This window comes from Balaenoptera acutorostrata, chromosome 6 (assembly GCF_949987535.1).
Source record: "Balaenoptera acutorostrata chromosome 6, mBalAcu1.1, whole genome shotgun sequence".
Classification (NCBI taxonomy): domain Eukaryota; kingdom Metazoa; phylum Chordata; class Mammalia; order Artiodactyla; family Balaenopteridae; genus Balaenoptera; species Balaenoptera acutorostrata.
The window spans coordinates 75,941,275-75,964,759 of NC_080069.1; the positions used below are offsets into that span (position 1 = coordinate 75,941,275).

Below are 23,485 nucleotides of genomic sequence, written 5' to 3' on the forward strand. Positions count from 1 at the left end.
AAGATGGTAATGAGGATTATATTAATTACCGTATAGGATGGGGGTGATAACCATGGTTGGCACACAGAAGGCGTCCCATGATGCCCTTTGGTTTTTTTTCTTTTTTTTTTTTAACATCTTCATTGGAGTATAATTGCTTTACAATGGTGTGTTAGTTTCTGCCTTATAACAAAGTGAATCAGCTATACATACAGATATATCCCCATATCTCCTCCCTCTTGCGTCTCCCTCCCACCCTCCCTATCCCACTCCTCTAGGTGGTCACAAAGCACCAAGCTGATCTATCTGTGCTATGCAGCTGCTTCCCACTAGCTATCTATTTTACATTTGGTAGTGTATGTATGTCCATGCCACTCTCTCACTTCGTCCCAGCTTACCCTTCCCCCTCCCCGTGTCCTCAAGTCCATTCTCTACGTCTGTGTCTTAATTCCTGTCCTGCCCCTAGGTTCTTCAGAACCTTTTTTTTTTTTTTAGATTCCATATGTATTTGTTAGCATACGGTATTTGTTTTTCTCTTTCTGACTTACTTCACTCTGTATGACAGTCTCTAACTCCATCCACCTCACTACAAATAACTCAATTTCGTTTCTTTTTATGGCTGAGTAATATTCCATTGTATATATGTGCCACATCTTCATCCATTCATCTGTCGATGGACGCTTAGGTTGCTTCCATGTCCTCCACGATGCCCTTCTTGTTACACATGAAACTTTTGCCACCTGGCTCTTGCCTACCTTGCCACTCTCATCTTTTACATCCTTACCTCTCCTCCAGCCACGTTGAATTTCTTGTTCCCTAAATAAGCAGGCCCTGGAGGCTTCCATGGCCTGTATGTTTTAAATCACCTATCCTGGGAATGCCTTCTGCTGCTCCCTCTTTAGTAATTTCTTATTTGTCCTTTAAGATCATTCACTTGTCATAGCTTCTGTGGCCGCTCTGACCTTCCTCCATCCCTTGCCCGCACCACACACATACTCTCCTTGCGTAATTCCTCTTTCTTTTTTAATGTGCAAAATGGGGGTGATAATAATACTGTACAGTGCTGTGAGAAATAAGGGAATGTGTGTGAAGCACCTAGCACATAAGCTTTCAGTAAATAGTAGCTGTTTCTTGTATGGTAATGACTTTGTGTATCTTTCTTCTTATTCACCTTTCTATGCTCAGTGCATAATAAAATACTGACATTTGATAGGTTCTCGGTAATTATTTGGTGAAGGAACGAATGGGTCCATGAATAAATGATAGCTACATGAAAGGCGCTTGGGAAACTATCAAAACATTATTTAAAGGTTCTGCTTACATTTGAATGCTGAGTGTTTGGATATGAAGCCTACATACTGTATATATCAAATTTTATTAGAGTATAATTATACATAGCTAAATTAAACTTTCAGAAAAAGGCAGTTAAGTTTAAATTTCAGAGCTCTTATGGAGTCAAGAAATGCCATATTATTAATGTCCCGATATATTTTGAAGTTTAAGTTCAAATTTAACCTTTACAGTAAAATCAGTCATGGTTTGAGATAAGTTTTCAGATGATTTGCTTATCACAATCAAAATTCAATAATATATTTGATATAATGTGGTGGTTTAATAAAATAGCCCTGTGATTTAACAGTAACATACAAATTTTCAAAATATTTCTTTTTCTTGTATTAGCAACATTTCATCGAGTTGGATGAAAATAGACAGAGATTATTGCAGAAATGCAAGGAACTTATGAAGAGAGCCAGGCAAGTATGTAACCTGGGTGCAGAGCAGACCATTCCTCAAGAATATCAGACAGTAAGTATAAAAAGTATATAACGCTACAAGCTAACGTATTTACGACAGTTATTTTTAAGCTTTAAGTGTGTTAGGCGTTGTACTGGGCCATGAAAACCACAACGTGCCATAAAATGAGACCCCCCCCCCGCCACCATTTTTATACTGAGCATGTGTGTGAAGTAATTTTGCTCAACGAAGTTTCTTCACTATACTCAGACTCGGACACCAGTCAGTCTTATTGCTTCGTACTAAAGTTATTAAAACATGGGTATTATTTTGCAAAATTATTAATACCGTAACATTCATTCTTCCAGTAAAACGCTTTTTTCCCCAAGCACCCTTTTAAGAGGTAGGGTCAGGAGATGGCTTATAGCTTTTCATGGAAACATAGTACCAGTAATTGATATATAAGGAACAGTAAATAGAGGTGATATTTAGACAAACGAAGGCAAAATGAAAATGTTTTCCTGGAAATTAGGGTGTTTATTTACGGTTGAGTGGGAGCTGAATCTTTATGGCTGACATCTGTTGCTAAGGAAAGGGAAAAAAGAGCCTTTCTTTCTTTACATTATGCGTATTTTAGATTCTGACATATCATTCAGTTAGTAAAATGAGAAGATGCTGCCCTTTCTTCCAAGTTCCACCATTAATTAGGTAGCCCTGTGACCCAAAGCTTTATCTGACAGGTAGGAATAATACCTTGCCTACATACCTACTCTCTCAGAATAATGTCAAAGTAAAATTAGAAATAAAATTTTAAATATCTGGTATTTGTGTGGCTTTTTTAATTTTTAATTTCAAATGTTACCTATTTCAGTAGATAATGAAATGTCTGCTAAAGATATAAATAGAACTGGAAATAAAACTTATTTGGATTATTATTTTCATATCCTCAAAGATTGTGCTTTATGCTATCAGACCCAGAAACTAGGGAGAATGGATCTGTTTGGCTACATAGTAGGAATTTAGTAGATATTTGTAAGACAATTGAGGGGCTATTGTTTCTAAAAATAAAACTTCTCCAGAATACACTGTGTTATAAAATAATATTAGTACAATATCTGTACTAATTTTTTCTTTCAGAAAGTAGCATGATTCTATCCTTGATACATGGTACTGTTTTTGAAAGAAACAAGATTAGAACATAGTTCGTGTGTTCATTAAAAATGTATTGATTACCTTCTATATATCATGTACAGAACAAAACACACATGCTTCCTTCTCTCTTGAAATTTGTATTCTAGTCTGGAGGGTGGGGAAGACAAATCAAAAAGCACACAGCTTATGTCGGGGATAGCAAGAGGTACTAAGAAGAAGAATAAAACAAGGTAAGAGGCTAGAGTGTCAGGGAAGGCTCCTTTGAGAAGATACTATTTTAGATGAGTCCTGAATGAAGAGAAGAAATCAGTCAAGTGAAGGTTTGAGGGAAAAGCATTCCAGGCAGAGGAAACAGCTCATACAAAGCTCCTGAGGCAGAAGTATACATTGCCTGTTTCAGAATAGAAAGAATCTCAGTGGGGCTACAATTTATAATCCAAGCAGAAAGGAGGGCAGAAGCCAGATCCTGTAGGGCCTTATAGACCATAGAAGGAATTTGGGCTCTATTTTGAGATGGAATCCACTGGAGAATTTTAAACAGAAGAGTTATAGAGCGAGGACAACTTCAGTTTGTAAAAGAGCACCGCAACTGCTGTATGGAGAATAAAGTAGGGACACCAGAGTGGAAGCGAGAAGACCATTTAGAAGATTATTGCTTTGGACCAGGCAAGAGATTTTCGTGGCATGGATTAGGGTGGAAGCATTAGAGACAGAGCAGTTTACAGGCTTGAGGTATCTTTTAATGACAGAACCAGCAGGACTTGCTAATGGATTTGAGTTGAAGGGTAAGAGAGAGAACCCCTAAATTTGGTCATTTACTGGGATGGAAAAGATTGAAGGACAAATCAGTTTGCTCAGATTGGTGGGGAAGGTGAGGAAGTTGAAGATTTGTGTTTCACCATCTTAAATTTGTCTATTAAAGAGTCAAATGAGGATACCAAGTGTTTGGCACATGAGTTCAAATCTCAATGGACAGGTCAGATTCAGCAAAATATACTTAACAAATATCTGAAGGCCTATAGAAGTTGAACTGCTTTCCAAAAGGTTAAGGAAAAAAAGACAGGTTAAGATATTAGATTAATGCAGTGTGTTTGTTAGGATCTTTTTCAAGGTTTCAATATTCATTTTGTACACTGTAGTACATAAACTTTTGCAGGTTGTGGTGAAAAAACAATGTACTGCTTTGCCTTGCCCCACAGTAAAGTATCTCTTCTAATTTGTCTCTGTGGCATGGTCTCAGAAGATAGTACTGTGGTGAAATTCTACTGTCAAAGTAATTGGATTCTTAGGATGCTTTTGTAGTTCTTCACAAGTACAGTATAAAGTTCTAACTTCTTGCTCTCTTTCAATGCCCCACATATTCTGGACCCATTCTACCAATTCAGCAAGTACCCACCATTCCAAATGGACACAACTCCTCACCCCCCATGGTATGCAGTGCTCATTCTTTTTTCCAAGCTCCTGTCTCCCCTCTGCCTTACTTTTCCCTAGCCATTTGCTTTAAGGCCCAGAGATGGAATCTGGGCCTGAATTCTCTTACTCTCTTGTAGCTCCTGTAGCATGAACTGATACTTCCTTTCTCTGAATTCCATAACCTGTATGATATGTACTGCTTATTTTAATACTCAACATCAATACATTGCCTTAAGGTGTTAGCCCGTGTTATTAAGTATATACATTTTGTTTTCTTTTAAAGCATAAGCTTTTTGAAAGCAAAAAGCTGTGTTTATAATTCCTTTGATTCCTTATTGTGTGCTAGCATGCTGTTCAACACATAGTAGATACTTAGCAGAATATTTTTCTTTTAACTATTTGAATTGAACTCTTTTCACTGTACTATATATAATAATGGACAATTATTTTCTTCTTTAGGCTTTCCAAGATCTTCCAAACACCTTGGATGAAATTGATGCTTTATTAACTGAAGAAAGATCAAGAGCTTCTTGCTTCACAGGACTGAATCCTACAGTATGCCTCTTTCCCTAATGCCCACTGCAGCCACCGCCGTCACCACACCCTCCCCCAGACACAAACGCATGCGCGCACACACGCACACATGCACACACACACACACACAGTTCCCTCCAGTACTTGCCTCCCACTCTGTACTGGAGCTCTTGGTAATAATAAGCTAGACAGCAGGAACAATGTGCTTTTAAATGCCAGATTCTGAATCTATTAGAATTTTAAATAGATTCTTCCTAAGGAACACAGTGTTCTGTGCCTTTTCTTTATAAAAAGAATACTTGGGCTAACCTGAAATACTGCAATGTCTATTTTTTCAAGGATAAAAAAATGGCATTTTCAGTATGTTACAAGAACATAAATTAACTGCATACAAACAATGCAACAAAAGTGGCATTTTCAGTTAGTGTTTTAATTGATGCAAAATTTTCTATAATTTTATCCTTTGGTAGATTAATCTTAAAGATTTTTTCTTCTGCCAGGTTGTTGAGGAGTACACAAAAAGAGAAGAAGAAATAGAGCAATTAACTGAGGAACTAAAGATAAAGAAAGTTGAACTGGATAAATATAGGGAAAACATTTCACAGGTAATCAACCGTTTTCTTTTTCTCATGTGCTTACCATTAATCATATGGGAATGTAGAATAATGCAAAATGAAATGATACATTGCTTTTTTCTTAGAAGCATATGTTCTCATGACCAGATTGATATTGATATTAAATTTGTATTATATGAAGTTTTGTATCAATGCAATAACACTTCTTTTAAATCGTGTTTTTATATTGCCTTTACTTGCAGGTAAAAGAAAGGTGGCTGAATCCTTTAAAAGAGCTGGTAGAAAAAATTAATGAAAAATTTAGCAATTTTTTTAGTTCCATGCAGTGTGCTGGTGAAATTGATCTCCATACAGAAAATGAGGTAAAATTGCATTTGAAATGTTTCCTGGCAAGTAATTTTAATTATATGCTAAAAGTACATGTAAATTGCTTATTTACTGTAAAGTTATATCTGTGAAAATTTTGCTTACAAAAAAATTGTCCAAAGGAAGGAAAAGACCATATATGGGATTCCATCAGGCTCACTTTTTTTTTTTTTTTTTTTTTTTTTTTTGGTGACATTTGAGATTAGTGACTAATACCTTACGAAGTCTTTTCATAGCCAGTCTAAGTAATGGTTATTCAGGTGTGGTAAGCAAATGCCTTGCTTTTTGAATCTACTACTCAAGTTTGAAGAGTCATAAACAAATTGGCAAACATAACTGAAATATAGTATAGTATCAGTGGTTTCCTTTTGATAAAAATTTGAGTTCACAAGAATAAAAATATTTAGAAATTTGGTACTAATTTCTTGAGCTATACGTTCATGCATTGCAGTTGTGGGTAAAATAAGATTTCCATTAAGAAATGTGTAAAGAGGGACTTCCCTGGCGGTCCAGTGGTTAAGACTTTGCCTTCCAGTGCAGGGGGTGTGGGTTCAATCCCTGGTCGGGGAGCTAAGATCCCACATGCCTCTCGGCCAAAAAGCCAAAACATAGAATAGAAGCAATATTGTAACAGACTCAATAAAGACTTCAAAAATGGTCCACATCAAAAAATATATATATATTAAAAAAAAATGTGTAAAGAGATGAACTGGGATGTGCTTCAAAATAATTGGGAAAGAGGAGTGGGTGGAGTTACAGATGAAACAAGATTGGTCATGTATTGATCATAGTTGAGACTAGTTGATGGTAGATACATTAAGCTTATTTTAGGGTTCTAATTTTGTAAATGTTGAAATTTTTCCCTTATAAAGCAAGGTAGCACCTTTATTTTCCCTTACGAACTTTGCCCATGACTCCTTTATCTGCTTAGTGTGAGACATAAGGATAGCAAACATCATTTCACTTCAAGTTTTAGTAAGATATTAGACCTGCCATGAGAATTGTTATCTACATAGTGTGGGCTTGTTAGAAGGAAGGGATGTGTTATAACAAATATAATTTATAATATACTTTCTATGTACCAGACACTGTGCCAAGCACTTCTAGGTTTATCTTGTTTAATCCTCAGAACCATTCTATAAAGCAGAATGGTTTAAAACCGTATTTTATAAATAAACTGAAACAAAATATTAGAACCACTTACTCTCTGCAAGCTCTAGAGGCCTCCAAGGATCTATTTAGATAAAACTAATATCATGAGGTTTTAAGTTCTTTACTCTTATAATTGATTTATTCAGTCTATTTTCAAAAAATTGTGTGAAATTGCCAGAGAAAACTCTCACCTTTCATCAACTTTTTTGATGTTTTATAGGAAGACTATGATAAATATGGAATTCGAATTAGAGTCAAATTTCGCAGTAGCACTCAACTACATGAATTAACTCCTCATCATCAAAGTGGAGGTGAAAGAAGTGTTTCCACCATGTTATACTTGATGGCACTTCAGGAGCTTAATAGATGTCCGTTCAGAGTAGTTGATGAAATCAATCAGGTATAGCTTATTCTTTTATTGGGTTTCACTGTATCTTGTAATAGATTTAAATCTAATCATTATTATTGTCATTGTTTAGGGAATGGACCCAATCAATGAACGGAGAGTGTTTGAAATGGTTGTAAATACTGCTTGTAAAGAAAACACATCTCAGTACTTCTTTATTACACCAAAGGTAGGTTAATAAGTAACCTAAAAATACTCATACTCAGAAGTCCCTCATGGCTAAAACATGTAGCAGATTTTGGCCCAATATGTAAATATGAGCAGGAACACTCCCAAAATAGAACTAAAAAGATTATAGTAATATTTATATTATTAAAGGGGACAAGTTCCAGTGACATACTTAATCAGAAACCTTGTTATCAGAGGAAGAAACGTAGGAGGCATAGCATTATGTTCTAGAACTGAGATTTCCTCCATGCTTTTGGCACTTACTCTTCCTCTAAAGAAGTTCCTCTTTTAGCACTAAAAAATGACAGGAGAATATAAACCCTAGAACGCTGGTCCTTCTCATTTTCCCAGAAAGGTCTGTTTTGGTGGTGTGCTCTGCCCTTTTTTAATTCACCACTGCCACTGACTTGGCCCAGAGGCAGTCAGTCCCAAGTACCCCATGATCTTCTGTTCACATATTAACTTTGGAAAAAAAAAAAAAAAAAAAGAATTATCTTCACAGAGAATTTTCCATAAGCTAGGACCATTACAATGGGAAATTTTCTTTTGTGGGTCAATTATAAAACTGATGTACAGTAATCAAAGATGTATTTATTAATGTAATCAGATTTTTTTTTTTTTAACTAAAGTGTTCAATGAAAAATTTCGTTGGAAATCCTATCTTAAATTCAGTTTTTTATTGAATAGTATAATCTGTCTTCCTTTTCCAGCAGATACCCTGTGGAATAGCTAGATCTGTTAATTCCCTATTGTTTACCAAACATGTTGGCCTGTAAACCAAGCCTCCCTGTTATATACACTTTTCAGGCTACCAGTCTATCACAGTGCCTCACCATAGAAGTTGCTTGAGAAGTGTTTTGTGGATAAAAGAGTGAAAGTATCCTAGGAAAATTCTGGAGGACGCACTTTTCCAGGGTCAACCTAAGAAGTTGTATGATCCCATTTGGCCTATGAATATAGAGGGCTCCCAAGGCATATTGATGATTCCTTAGGCCATGGTTCAGATGTGCTAATTCAAATGAGGATCACAGTCGGGCAGGGTGTGTATTGAATTGAGAACTTAAGAGTTTCATTCATATTACAAATAAAATACTTGACTGTACACATGTAAGGTTGGAAAGTTGTGCTTCTTTATGGAAAGCATTATATGACAGTTTGTTTTAACACTTACAGCTCCTGCAAAATCTTCCTTATAATGAAAAGATGACGGTATTATTTGTCTACAATGGTCCTCATATGCTAGAACCAAACAGATGGAATTTAAAGGCTTTCCAAAGGCGGCGGCGCCGTATTACATTCACTCAGCCTTCTCAATAAAAGTAAAGGGGCAAGAACTTTGGGACTTCTCTGTTAAATCCTGTATATAAGTGTGGCTCAACTGAATAAAAGTTAGGAGATTCATTAAGACTAAAAAGATCAGTTATTTTTGGAAACCCTATATTAGATACAAATGGGTCGATGAAAAGAGACCATAATAACTTCTTTCTGTGGAACATCATCTGGTAGTAAAAATTAAGTCTTCTTGAGTCCTTAGCACTCTGACCATAAGTCATTGGGTCCCCATTTTTAAAAGTATTTGCTACTCAAATCAAAGGTACAGTGGAAGGGCTTATCAGTTACAAGAAGTTTAGTTGACATGGTAACCCTGAGCTTTACTTGCAAAGTAATTTTAACTACTTTTAGAGTCTAAAGATGACTCTACAGCTTAAGTCATAGTTTCTCCCAGTGTTATATTTAATTTTTAAAACTTGATATGGAAATGTCTAGTCTAATGTATAGTAATAATTTATGGCAAATCTATTCATTTCTTCCTATTAAAAAGATTACCTTATCTCCACTAGGAAATGGAATTTTATGAGCCTTTAAAAAAAGTTTTATGAAACTTGATACTATAATTATATTGGTATCTCAAAGGAGGGAAAAGTACTGGGGTTCAAAAATGGTAGCAGGACTTCTTTGAAATGCCACAAGGTGGCCACTAGATGATGCAAAAAATGCAACCAAAAGATTGACAGAGAATAAAATCAAGTGCCAAGGGTTTTTAAAGAATAACCCTGTAAAATGTGGGTGAGGTTTTTTGGGTTTTGGTGGTTTTTTCCTTTTTTTAATTTAAAGTCAATTGTATTTTACATCTTAAATTTCTAAAGCATTTTCATAATTATTTTTAGTAAGATTTTTCTTAAGGTTTCATATACTGGTTTCTACAATTTATATTTGAAATTTCTCAGTGTTATGTAAAGAGTGAGGAAAAGCATTGATTTGTTTAAAACCATAATGTTTTTAGAATCTAAGCTTATATAGGTCCTAAAACTTACAGTGTTGATCCTACCCCATTATCTTAGAAAATCTAGTTTAAACTGTTCTTTCAACGTGAAAGAATTAGATGAGAACATCATTTGTTTATCTCTGAGTTATACTAATTAACAGTGCCAAAACAAATTCTATTCTTTTAAATATTGTAAAATAACGGACTAGATCAAGGACATATCTTTGAACAATGGACTGGATCTGTGCCGGTAATAACAGAATTATTTTTTTGACTTGGCAGCTTGACTAAATTGAAGAATTGCAGTCAATTTGGGTTTTGTATGTTCTTAAATAGCCACTGAAATTTATATTCTTGTTAGGTCAAAAAATAAACCTCTTACTTGGACATTTTCTCTTTAAAAAGCTATTTTTTTCTTCATAAAAATTTTAAAAGAGCCTTCCCCTCTTAAACTAAGTCTAATGCATATACTATGAAAATATTTTAAAATAACATTTTTACTAGTGCAAACAACTCATGTAAACCTTGAAAACCTTGGTAACATATTAGTAAATGGATGTTGTTACCAAATGTTTTTGTTGTTGTTTAATACTTCGTTTTCCACCAAAGTATCTTTACTAATATGTGCTTGGTGTAGTTTGTTTACTGTCTGAGTTAGTGCCAGTCATCTTATTTCTGCAAAATGATTATCAATGTGAAAAAGAAGTTTGAAGATTAGGCGTGTTTGAAAATAAAATGGTCAACTACATTTCAGTTTACATATGCCAATAATTATTCCATACCTTGTTTATAAGCATTTCTCTCTCTCTAGTGGAGAAATATTTGGTTTTACATTGAATGTTGAGCTGTGAAGAATAGTAAGTCTAGCACATTAGTCTCAGCCACTTGAAACTTCACATATTTTCTGTAAAAGTTGATTTTAATTACATACAAACTGTAAAAACGTCAAATAACAGTCTGATTTGATGAATAAAATATTTAAAACCCTAAGGTGACAAGCAAGTATTTTTAATGACAAAATCTTCATTGATTTGCCTAAGGAGAGAAATTAAAAGGTTTTTAGCAGTAAGTAAAAGGAAAGATTTCTTGCTGCTTTCTAGTTAATTGTCTTTTGGACATGTGCTTTTTTTCTTTGGAGTATGAATCTTTAATGTGTAAAACAGTGTAATTTGAGGGAATTCCCTGGTGGTCCAGTGATTAGGACTCCATGCTTTCACTGCCGAGGGCCTGGGTTCAATCCCTGGTCAGGGAAGTAAGATCCTGCAAGCTGTGCAGTGCAGCGGGGAAAAAAAAAAAGTGTAATTTTGTCCTGCTATTGTGTGTGTGTGTTTGTGTGTGTGTGTAATTGGAAAAAAACTCTTTGTGGGAAATGCTACTTTGTTGGTAATAAATGCATATTTTCATATTCTTTTGGTGTATGTCATTTTAAATGAGAAATGTTTTTATATACTTTGAACCTTCGTAAGAGTCATTTTGGTTTTCAGATTTGCTGAAAAGTCTATTGAATGCCTACCATTTACAGAACAGTGTTTGGCAGTCCATGTTCAAAAGGATAGAAAATGTAGTCCCTTGTCTGCCTGCAAGGAAATTAGTCTAAATGAATCAAGAAATAAAAGAAAAAAAGGTTTAAACCATCTAAAGAAACCAGTTACAAGGCAAGTATAAATATTTTTAGGTTGAAACCTTAGATGGCCTGCAAGAGAGCCTTGAATATGTCATCTTATGTGTCTATGTACCTAGTTAAACTTCAGCCACTCTGTTACTCAAGAGGGGGAGGGTGAATACTGGGGACAAGCAGGAGTCTCTGCCACAGACCCAAAGAGATAACTGATTACCCTATGGCCTATTGACAGTGTTTTCAGAGAAAAGACTTGGTAGGTTTTCCATCACACTCATAAAAATCCAGTTGTCACAGCCTTCAAGATATCTACATTAAAAAAAAAAAAAAAAAGATATCTACATATCTCCCCACTCTACCCTCATCTAAAATAGCATCCCTAAGCTGCTCTGCTGTGCTCTTACCCTGGTTTTTCTTCATAGCATTTATCACTACTTACCATTATGTATTTTGTTCCTTGTCTGTCTTCTTCACTAGAATATGAGTTCTCTGAAGACAGAGACTATTTTGTGTTGATTGCTACCTCCCCAGGACATAGAAAAATGCTTATCAGTACATAGTAAGCACTCAGTAACTGTAGCATGAATGAATGCCCTTTCTCCCAACACTGACAGATATTTGAGCATATTTATTCCATTATTCATGTAGTCAGTCCTTATTTACATGTACCACTGGGAAAGCACTATGCTGTATATTTTAAATAAAAAATATAGCCTGCATATGATTCCACTGTCAAGAAACTTAGTTTAGGGTGGGGATTCCGGTTGAAGATGGCAAACCCCATCTTGAAGATCGTGAACTCACCTTTTCCCACAGACACACTGAGTCTACAGCTACATATGGAAAATTCCTCTTAAAAAAAACCTAAAGGCTGGCCGAGTGATGACTACACATCAGGCAAGCAAGAAAATCACATCAAAGAGGGTAGGAGAGGCTGGAACACAAACTCACCATAAACCCCACCCTTGGCAGGCCCCAAATTGGAAGAGAACTCAAAACCTGGAGCTTCTTGATGAGGCGTGAAGGGTTTGAACCCCACATCAGGCACCCCAACTTTCAAGACCTACACCTGGAAGACAAGCCACCACCTAATTTTGATAACCATTGGGGCTTATGTCCCGAGACCCAAACTGTAGTGATCTGAAAAATGGCTCTTAAAAGCCTGGTGTGCTCAAACTCACCAACCCCAGGGCCCAGCTCAGAAGCAACATATCACACCCAGACATAAAGTGAAGAAGGCTCACCTGCTTGAATTGAAGCATCAGCCTTCCTGAGGGCAGGCATCTACTTTGACATACACATCTGGGAGCTGGCTAGGACATTCTGGGGACAGAGACTGGCAAGTGCTATTTTCATGCTCTCCCTCTGCCATGCTCCAGAGCACAAGTGTCTCTCGGGTGAGAGCTTTCACATGCATCTGATGCCCTTATTTTGCTGGCTGCTGCCTGGAGGACACCTCTTGATTGCCCAGCTCTGGAGGCTAGGGTAGCTTGTGTTCCTGGTCCCATGGGACTATAAGAATCAGTGTCACCAGAAAAATCTGGTGCCCCAATTTTTGTGGCTGCTGCCAGCAAGCACCTCTATACCACCTGACTCTGTTAACCATGGGACCTATGCCAGTGGGTCCCACAGGACAATAATCAATGTAGAAAGAGTTCTTAAATAGCTACCATCCCCAGAGAACGGCAAGAGGCAACAGACCCAGGAGCTCAGTCTGTGCAGAGGGCCTATTAAAAATCATGGCTGCAGTGTGAGGGACAAGCTTCTGATTAAATCACACATCTGGTGGCTGTCAATATTTTCCAGAGGTCTGGGAGAGGGGGTACTATCTTCAAGTTCTCCCATTGCCATGCTCCAGAGTGCCAGTGTCTCCCAGAGGGGAGAGCTTTACACATGTCTGGTACCCTGGTTTTTATATCCAGTCCTCACTTTTTGCAGCTTCTGCCCAAGAGACAGCCCTTGATTGCCTGGCTGTGATGGCCAGGGGGGCTTGTGTTCCTGGGCCCCGCAGGACTGTGGCTATCACAGAGACGGTTCTCGGCAGAACACTGCACACAGAGCAGACTGAAGTATACCCTCACCCCAGTCTTTCTGTGAAGTAGGCCTCTTTACTTGTCCTGGAGCTGTGGCCTGAGAAGCAGGCTTCAAATACGGCACACATCGAGTGGCCTACACAAAGTTGTTCTCAAGGGAAACAGGCTACGGATGCCATCCTGGTGCTCTCCCTCTGCCTTGCTCCTGCTTGCCGGTGTCTCTCAGAAAAGAGCTTATACACTTGTCTGGAGCCACAGCTTTTTTGCCCCCCAGGGATACCTCTAGATTTCCTGGCTCTGGTAGCCAACAGGGTTTACACTTAGAATCCCACAGGACTACATATATTTCCATAGTGTTAAAAGCTGCTGCCTGAGGATCTGGCTTCCTATCAGCCTGAATCTAGGTAGTGAGAACCTCCCCCTGGGACATGGACAGGTCTTGGCACACCCTCAACTACTGGGAGCTATTAACAATATAATAGGTGCTTGGACAATCACAAAGGTCTGAGAGAAAACCAAAGGCTAGGGCAGGGTTGAACAACTTTCATCTGCTACACAAGGCCATCCCTTTAGGACTGAGAGAAGTGGTGGTTTTATCTACTGCACACAGGTAGTCAAGAAAACGAAGGAACAGAGGAATATGTTCCGAACAAAATTACAAGATAAAAGCTCAGGGGGGAAAAAGGCTTAATAAAATGGAGATAAGTAATTTATGTGATAAAGGGTTGAAAGTAATGATTATGAAGATGCTCAACAAACAGGGGAGTAGAATAAATGAACACAGAACTTCAACAAAGAGTTGGAAAACATAAGAAGATATCAAATAGAAGTCACAGAGCTGGAGAATATAATAACGGAACTGAAAAGTACACTAGAGGGCTCAGCAAGAGACTAAATAAAGTAGAAGAAATAATCAGCTAACCTGAAGACAAGGCAGTGGAATTCTCCCTATCAGAGCAGCACAAGGGGGAAAAAATGAAAAAGAGAAGATCGTTCAAGGACTTAGGGAAACCATCAAATAGGGTAACGTTCACATTATAGGGCTCCCAGAAGGAGAAGAGAGAAAGGGGCAGAAAAATTATTTGAAGAAACAATAGCTGAAAAGTTCCCTAAATTGAGGAAGAAAACAGCAGATACAAGAAGGCTAGAGAGTTCCAAATAAGAGGAACCCAAAGAGATCCACACCAAGACACATTTTCTTAAAATGTCAAAGGTTAAAGATAAGGAGAGAATCTTAAAAGCAATAAGCGAAAGCCAACTTGCTACATACAAGAGAATCCTCATAAGACTATCAGCAGATTTTACAGCAGAAATTTTGTAGGCCAGAATGGAATGGCACTCTTTCAAAATGCTAAAAGAAAAAAAAAACTTCCAACAAAGCATACTCTACCTGACAGTGTTATCATTCAGAATTAAAGCAGAGATAAAAGAGTTTTCCAGAGAAGCAAAAACTAAAGGAGTTTATCACCACTAAACTGGTCTTATAAAAATGTTAGTGGGACTTCTTTAAGCTGAAAAGAAAGGATATTAGTTAGTAAGAAAATATATGAAAGAATAAATCTCACTGGAAAGATAAATATAGAAAAGGATTAATCACTTTTAAAGCTAGTATAAAGGTTAAAAGACAAAAGTGGTAAAAATAACTGATTACAATAATTAAGTAACAAGATAAAAAAGATATAAATGTGGGGCTTTCCTGGTGGCGCAGTGGTTGAGAGTCTGCCTGCCAATTCAGGGGACATGGGTTCGAGCCCTGGTCTGGGAAGATCCCACATGCCACGGAGCAACTAGGCCCGTGAGCCACAACTACTGAGCCTGCACGTCTGGAGCTTGTGCTCCGCAACAAGAGAGGGGGCGATAGTGAGAGGTCCACGCACCGCGATGAAGAGTGGCCCCTGCTCGCCACAACTAGAGAAAGCCCTCGCACAGAAACGAAGACCCAACACAGCCCAAAATAAATAAATAAAATTTTTTTAAAAAAAGATATAAATGTAATATCAAAAACATAGAAGTTGGTTGGTTGGAATAGAGTAGAAATGGAGAGCTTTAAAATGAGATCAGTCTTAAGTTGCTATTGACTTAAATAAGACTCTTACAGACATAAGTTGTTATATGTAAGCCTCATGGTATCACAAGGCAAAATTTTGTAGTAGATATATAAAAGAGAAAGAGAAAGGAATTTAAGTCTACCAGTAAAGAAAGTCATCAAACCATAAAGGAGGAGAGGAAGAGAAGATGATGAGAACAGAGAGGAACTACAGAACAACCAGAAAACAATGAACAAGTGGCCATAAGTTCCTACCTATCAATAATTACTTTAAGTGTAAATGAACTAAATTCTCCAATCAAAAGACATGGAGTGGATGAATGGATTAAGAAAAACAAGACCCATCTATATACTGTCTACAAGAGACTTGCTTCAGATTTATAGACACACACAGACTGACAATGAATCAGTGGAAAAAGATATTTATTCCATACAAATGAAAACAACAACAAAAGCAGGGGTAGCTATACTTATATCAGGCAAAATAGACTTTAAAACGAATGTAATGAGAGACAAAGAAGGGCATTCCAAAATGATAAAGAGGTCAATCCAACTAGGGGACATAATATTTGTACACCCAACATAGTAGCACCCAAATGTAAAAAGCATATATTAAAGACCTAAAGGGAGAAATAGACAACAATACAATGATAGTAGGAGGCTTTAATACCCCACTTATGGCAATGGATAGATCATCTAGGCAGAAAATCAATGAAGAAACCACAGCCTTAAATGACAAATTAGATCAGGTGAACTTAACAGATATATACAGAACATTCCATCCCAGGGCAGTAGTATATACATTCTTCTCAAGTACACATGGAACATTCTCTAGGATAAATCATATGTTAGGCCACTAAACAAGTCTTAATAAATTTAGGAGAATTGAAGTCATATCAAGCATCTCTTCTGACCACAGCAGTATAAAACTAGAAATCAATTACACAAAGAAAACTGGAAAATGCAAAAATATGTGGAGATTAAACAAGATACTACTGAACAATCAATGGGTCAAAGAAGTCAAAAGAAAAAAAAATACCTTGAGGGACTTCCCTGGTGGCACAGTGGTTAAGAATCTGCCTGCCAATGCAGGGGACATGGGTTCAATCCCTGGTCTGGGAAGATCCCACATGCCATGGAGCAGCTAAGCCCATGTGCCACAACTACTGAAGCCCATGCACTCTAGAGCCCACGTGCCGCAACTACTGAGTGCACGTGCTGCAACTACTGAAGCTCGTGCACCTAGAGCCTGTGCTCTGCAACAAGAGAAGCCACTGCAATGAGAAGCCCGTGCACCGCAATGAAGAGTAGCTCCCGCTTGGCACAACTAGAGAAAGCCTGCGTGCAGCAATGAAGACCCAATGCAGCCAAAAATAAAGATTAAAATTTAAAATTTTTTTAAAAATACATTGAGACCAAAAAAAAAAAAAAAAAAGAAACAGAACATACCAAAATGTATGGGTTGCAGCAAAAGCAGTTAAAGAGGGAAGTTCATAGCTATAAATGCATACCTCAAACAACAAGAAAAGTCTCAAACAACCTAACTATATACCTCAAGGAACTAGAAAAAGCAGAACAAAGACCAAAGTTAGTAAAAGGAAGGAAATAACAAAGATAAGAGCAAAAATAAATGAAATAGAGACTAAAAAGACAATAGAAAAGATCAAGGAAACTAAGGGCTGCTTTTTGGAAAGATAAAATTGACAAAACTTTAGCTAGACACACAAAGAGAAAAAAGAGGACTCAAAATCAGAAATGAAAGTGGTATCAATTATATAATATAATCAATTATAATTGATACCACAGAAATACAAAGGATTAGAAGAGACCAATACGAACAATTATACACCAACAGATTGGATGATCTAGAAGAAATGGGTAAATTACTAGAAACATACAACCTTTCAAGGCAGCTGTGAAAAAATAGAAAATCTTAACAGACCAATTACTAGTAACAAGATTGTATCAGTAATCAAAAACTCCCCAACAAACAGAAGTTCAGGATTAAGTGGCTTCATTGGTGAATTTTACCAAACATTCTAAGAAGAAATAATACCAACCCTTTTCAAACTCTTCCAAAAAACAGAAGAGGAGGAAACTCTTCCAAACTCAACGTATGAGGCCAGCATTACCCTGATACCAAAACCAGACAAGGATGCCACAAGAAAAGATATTTTCAGGCCAATGTCCCTAATGAACACAGATGTAAAAATCCTCAACTAAATATTAGCAAACCAAGTTCAACAATACATTAAAAGGATCCAGTGAGATTTATTTCAGGGATGCAAGGATGTTTCAATGTCCACATTAACAAAATGAGTGGTAAAAATCATACAATCATCTCATTAGATGCAGAAAAACATTTGACTGAATTCAACATCCATTCATGATAAAAACTCAACAAAGTGGGGATAGAGGAAACATACCTCAACATAACAAAGACCATATATGACAGACCTACAGCTAACATCTTATTCAACAGTATAATGCTGAAAACTTTTCCTCTCAGATCAGGAACAAGACAAGGATGCCCACTTCCACCACTTTTATTCTACATAGTATTGAGAGTCCTAACTAGAGCAATTAAGCAAGAAAAGGGAATAAAAGGCATCCAAATGGGAAAGAAAGAACTAAAACTCACTATTTACAGATGACATAATACAATATGTAGAAAACCCTTAAGACTCTACCAAAAAACTGATAGAACTAATAAATTCAGTAACGTTTCAGGATACAGGATCAATGCAAAAACTCTCACATTTTTAGATGCTAATAATGAACTATCAGAAAAAGAAATGAAGAAAACAATCCTTTTTACAATTACATCAAAAAGAATAAAATACCTAGCAATAAATTTAACCAAGGAGGTGAAAGACATGTATACTGAAAAGTACAAAATGTTAATGAAAGAAACTGAACACAACACAAATAAAAAGATACCCTGTGCTAATGGATTGGAAGAATATTGTTAAAATGTCCATACTACCCAAAGCAATCTACTAACTCAATACAATTCCTAACGAAATTCCAATGACATTTTTCACAGAAATAGAACAAACAATCCTAAAATTTGTATAGAACCACAAAAGACACTGAATAGCCAAAGCAAACTTGAGAAAGAAGAACAAAGCTGGAGGCATCACACTCCCTGATTTCAAACTAGAGTTGGCTCTTCCACAATGGAGGGGTTAAGGGCACCAACCCGCCATACAGTCATCTGTGTGTATAACTTCACAGTCAGCCCTCCATATCTGCAGTTTCACACTGATCGTGTAGTACTGTAGTATGTTTTTAGTGAAAAATCCAGGTATAAGTGAATCCATGCAGTTCAAAGCCATGTTGTTCAAGGGTCCATTTATATTACAAAGTTATAGTAATTAACACAGTACGTTATTGGCATAAAAACAATCACACAAGTCAATGGAACAGAAGTGAGAGCCCAGAAATAAACCCACACATATATGATCAATTAATTTATGACAGGGCTTCCCTGGTGGCGCAGTGGTTAAGAATCCACCTGCCAATGCAGGGGACACGGGTTCGAGCCCTGGTCCGGGAAGATCCCACATGCCCCAGAGCAACTAAGCCCGTGAGCCACAACTACTTAGCCTGCGCTCCAGAGCCCACAAGCCAAAACTACTGAGCCCACGCGCCACAACTACTGAAGCCTGTGCGCCTAGAGCCCGTGCTCCGCAACAAGAGAGGCCACTGCAATGAGAAGCCCGCGCACCGCAGACGAAGAGCAGCCCCCGGTCTCTGCAACTAGAGAAAGCCCGCATGCAGCAATGAAGGCCCAACGCAGCCAAAAATAAATAAATAAATAAATAAATCTATTAAAAAAAAAAATTAATTTATGACAAAGGAGCCAAGAATACACAGTGGGGAAAGAACAATCTCTTTAAGAAATGATGTTAGGAAAAGTGGACAGCCACATGCAAAATAATGAAACTGGACCACTATCTTACACCATAAACAAAAATTAACTCAAATGGATTAAAGACTTAAACATAAGACCTGAAACCACAAAACTCTGAGAAGAAAGATAGGTGGTAAGCTCCTTGACACAGGTTTTAGTAATGATGTTTTTAATCTAACAACAGAAGCAAAAACAACAAAAGCAAAAGTAAACAGGTTGGACTAGATCAAACTAAAAAGCTTCTGCACAGGACAGGAAACCAGTAACAAAATGGAAAGGTAATCTACTGAATGGGAGAAAATATTTGCAAATAATATATCTGATAAGGGATTAATATCCAAAATATATAAAGCATTCATATGACTTAATAGGAAAAAATACATATACCTATTTAAAAATGGGCAGAAGATCTGAATAGGCATTTTTCCAAAGAAGACATACAGATGGCCAACAGATACATGAAAAAGATAAACAAAATTGATAAATTTTTAGCCAGACTCATCAAGAAAAAAAGGGAGAGGGCCCAAATCAATAAAATTAGAAATGAAAAAGGTTGTTATAAGAAATACAAAAGACATTAAGAGACTACTAAAAGCCACTATGTGCCAATAAAATGGACATCCAAACAGAAATGGACAAATTCTTAGAAAGGTACAATCTCCCAAGACTGAACCAGGAAATGGAAAACATGAACAGACCAATCGCAACTACTGAAATTGAAACTATGATTTAAAAACTCCCAACAAACAGAAGTCCAGGACCAGATGGCTTCACAGGCGAATTACATCAAACATTTAGAGAAGAGTTACCACCTATCTTTCTAAAAATATTCCAAAAATTGCAGAGGAAGGAATACTCCCAAACTCATTCTCTATGAGGCCACCATCACCCTGGTACCAAAACCAGACAAAGATACCACAAAAAAAGAAAATTACAGGCCAATACCACTGATGAACATAGATGCAAAAATCCTCAAAAAAATACTAGCAAACCAAATCCAACAATACATTAAAAGGATCATACACCACGGTCAAGTGGGATTTATCCCAGGGATACAAGTATTCTTCGGTGTCTGAAAATCAATCAGTGTGATACACCACATTAACAAATTGAAGAATAAAAACCATATGATCATCTCAATAGATACAGAAAAAGCTTTTGACAAAATTCAACATCCATTTATGATAAAAAAAAAAAAAAAAAAAAAAGAAACAAATGTCTCCAGAAAGTGGGCAAAGAGGGAACCTATCTCAACATAATAAAGGTCATATATGACAAACCCACAGATAACATCATTCTCAACAGTGAAAAGTTGAAAGCGTTTCCTCTAAGATCAGGAACGAGACAAGGATGCCCACTTTCACCCCTTTTATTCAACATAGTTTTGAAAGTCTAGCCATGGCAATCAGAGAAGAAAAATTAATATGCAAATTGGAAAAGAAGAAGTAAAACTGTCACTGTTTGCAGATAACATGATACTATAAATAGAATATCCTAAAGATGCTACCAGAAAACTACTAGAGCTCATCAATGAATTCAGTAAAGTTGCAGGATACAAAATTAATACACAAAAATCTCTTGCATTCTTATACACTAACAACAAAAGATTGGAAACAGAAATTAAGGAGACAATCCCATTTACTACTGCATCAAAAAGAATAAAATACCTAGGAATAAACCTATCTAAGGAGGCAAAAGACCTGTACTCTGAAAACCATAAGATGTTGATGAAAGAAATCGAAGATGATACAGATGAAAAGATGTACTGTGTTCTTGGATAGAAATAATATTGTCAAGATGACTGTACTACCCAAGGCAATCTACAGATTCACTGCAATTCCTATCAAATTACCAATGGCATTTTTCACAGAACTAGAACAAAAAAATTTTTTTAATTTGTATGGAAACACAAAAGACCCTGAATAGCCAAAGCAATCTTGAGAAAGAAAAATGGAGCTGGAGGAATAAGACTCCCTGACTTCAGACTATACCACAAAGCTACAGTCATCAAAACAGTATGGTACTGGCACAAAAACAGACATATAGATCAATGGAACAGGACAGAAAGCTCAGAAATAAACCCACGCACCTATGACCAATTAGTCTAAGACAAAGGAGGCAGGAATATACAATGGAGAAAAGACAGTTTCTTCTATAAGTGGTGCTGGGAAAACTGGACAGCTATGTGTAAAAGAATGAAATTAGAGCACTCTCTAATACCATACACAAAAATAAATTCAAAATGGATTAAAGACCTAAATGTAAAACCAGATATTTTAAAACTCCTAGAGGAAAACATAGGCAGATCACCCTTTGAAATATATCGCAGATATCTTTTTGGATCTGTCTTCTCCTAGAGTAATGAAAATAAAAACAAAAGTAAACAAATGGGACCTAATTAAACTTAAAAGCTTTTGCATAGCAAAGGAAATCATAAACAAAATGAGAAGACAACCTACAAAATGGGAGAAAATATTTGCAAACAATGCGACCAACAAGGGATTAATCTCCAAAATATACAAATAGCTCATACAGCTCAATATCAAAACAACCCAATCATAAAATGGGCAGAAGATCTAAATAGACATTTCTCAGGACTCCCCTGGTGGTCCAGTGGTAAAGAATCTGCCTTCCAATGCAGGGGACACAGGTTCAATCCCTGGTCAAGGAACTAAGATTCCACATGCCATGGGGCAACTAAGCCCGCATGCCACAACTACTGAGCTCATGTGCCTCAATGAGAGAGCCCGTGTGCCACAACTACAGAGCCCACACACCACAACTGGAGAAAACCCGCACGCCACAACTAGAGAGAAGGCTGCAAGCTGCAACAAAGACCTGATACAGCCAAAAAAATAATAGACGTTTCTCCAAAGAAGACATACAGATGGCCAAAAAGCACATGAAAATATGCTCAACATCACTAATCGTTAGAGAAATGTGAATCAAAACTCCAATGAGGTATCACCTCACACTGGTCAGAGTGGCCATCATCAAAAAGTCTAGGGACTTCCCTGGCAGTCCAGTGGTTAAGAATCCATACTACCAACGCAGGCGGCAGAGGTTTGGTCCCTGGTCAGAAAACTAAGATCCCGCAGCCTGCTCAGTGCAGTGCAAAAAAAAGTCTACAGATAATAAATGCTGGAGAGGATGTGGAGAAAAGAGAACCCTCCTACACTGTTGGTGGGAATGTAAATTGATACAGCCGCTACAGAGAACAGTAAGGAGGTTCCTTTAAAAACTAAAAATAGAGCTACCGGGACTTTCCTGGTGGTCCAGCGGTTGAGACTCTGTGCTTCCAGTGCAGGAGGCATGGGTTCGATCCCTGGTCGGGGAACAGGGATCCCGCATGCTGCGTGGTGCAGTAAGTAAGTAAAGTAAGTAAGTAAAGAAGTAAAATAAATAAATAGCTACCATATAATCCTGCAATCCCACTCCTGGGCATATATCTGGAGAAAACCATAATCTGAAACAATACATGCACCCCAATATTCATTGCAGCACTATTTACAATAGCAAGACATGGAAGCAACCTAAGTGTCCATCAACAGATGAATGGATAAAGAAGATGTGGTATATATATACAATGGAACATTAGCCATAAAAAAGAATGAAATAATGCCACTTGCAGCAACATGGATGGACCTAGAGATTATTATACTAAGTGAAGTAAGTCAGAAAGAGAAAAATACCATATGATACCACTTATATGTGGAATCTAAAATATCACACAAATGAACTTATTTACAAAACAGAAATAGACTCACAGATAAAGAAAGCAAACTGTGGTTACCAAAGGGGAGGGAAGGGATAAATTAAGAGTTTGGGATTAAAATATACACACTACTATATATAAAATAGATAACCAGCAGGGACCTACTGTATAGCAGGGATTCCCTGTATAGTACAGGGAATTATACTCAATATCGGTAATAACTTATAATGGAAGAGAATGTAAAAAAAAAAAAAATATATATATATATATATATACACACACACACACACACACACGTATAACTAGATTACTTTGCTGTACACCTGAAACTAGCACAACATTGTAAATCAACTATGTTTTTCAATAAAAAAAATTTTTTAAAAAGAATCTCAACATCACTAATGATGTGGA

The 23,485-nt window shown here is 37.0% G+C and overlaps 2 protein-coding genes across 4 annotated transcripts in view; one reads left to right on the top strand and one right to left on the bottom strand.

Annotated features, from left to right (window-relative positions):
• Positions 1–11,153, top strand: part of SMC5 (structural maintenance of chromosomes 5) — a 97,168-nt gene extending 86,015 nt beyond the window's left edge. The window contains exons 18-25 of one of the 3 annotated variants that reach the window (XM_057548879.1): positions 1,660–1,785; positions 4,251–4,295; positions 4,738–4,833; positions 5,313–5,417; positions 5,630–5,749; positions 7,126–7,305; positions 7,385–7,480; positions 8,653–11,153. In XM_057548879.1, the coding sequence (XP_057404862.1) occupies positions 1,660–1,785; positions 4,251–4,295; positions 4,738–4,833; positions 5,313–5,417; positions 5,630–5,749; positions 7,126–7,305; positions 7,385–7,480; positions 8,653–8,796 (912 nt within the window). In that variant the 3' untranslated portion in view covers positions 8,797–11,153. The other 2 variants (XM_057548881.1, XM_057548880.1) reach the window with 2 other exon arrangements.
• KLF9 (KLF transcription factor 9) overlaps positions 1–23,485 on the bottom strand; it is a 100,398-nt gene that overhangs the window by 13,723 nt on the left and 63,190 nt on the right. The gene's annotated exons all lie outside the window — the stretch shown is intronic.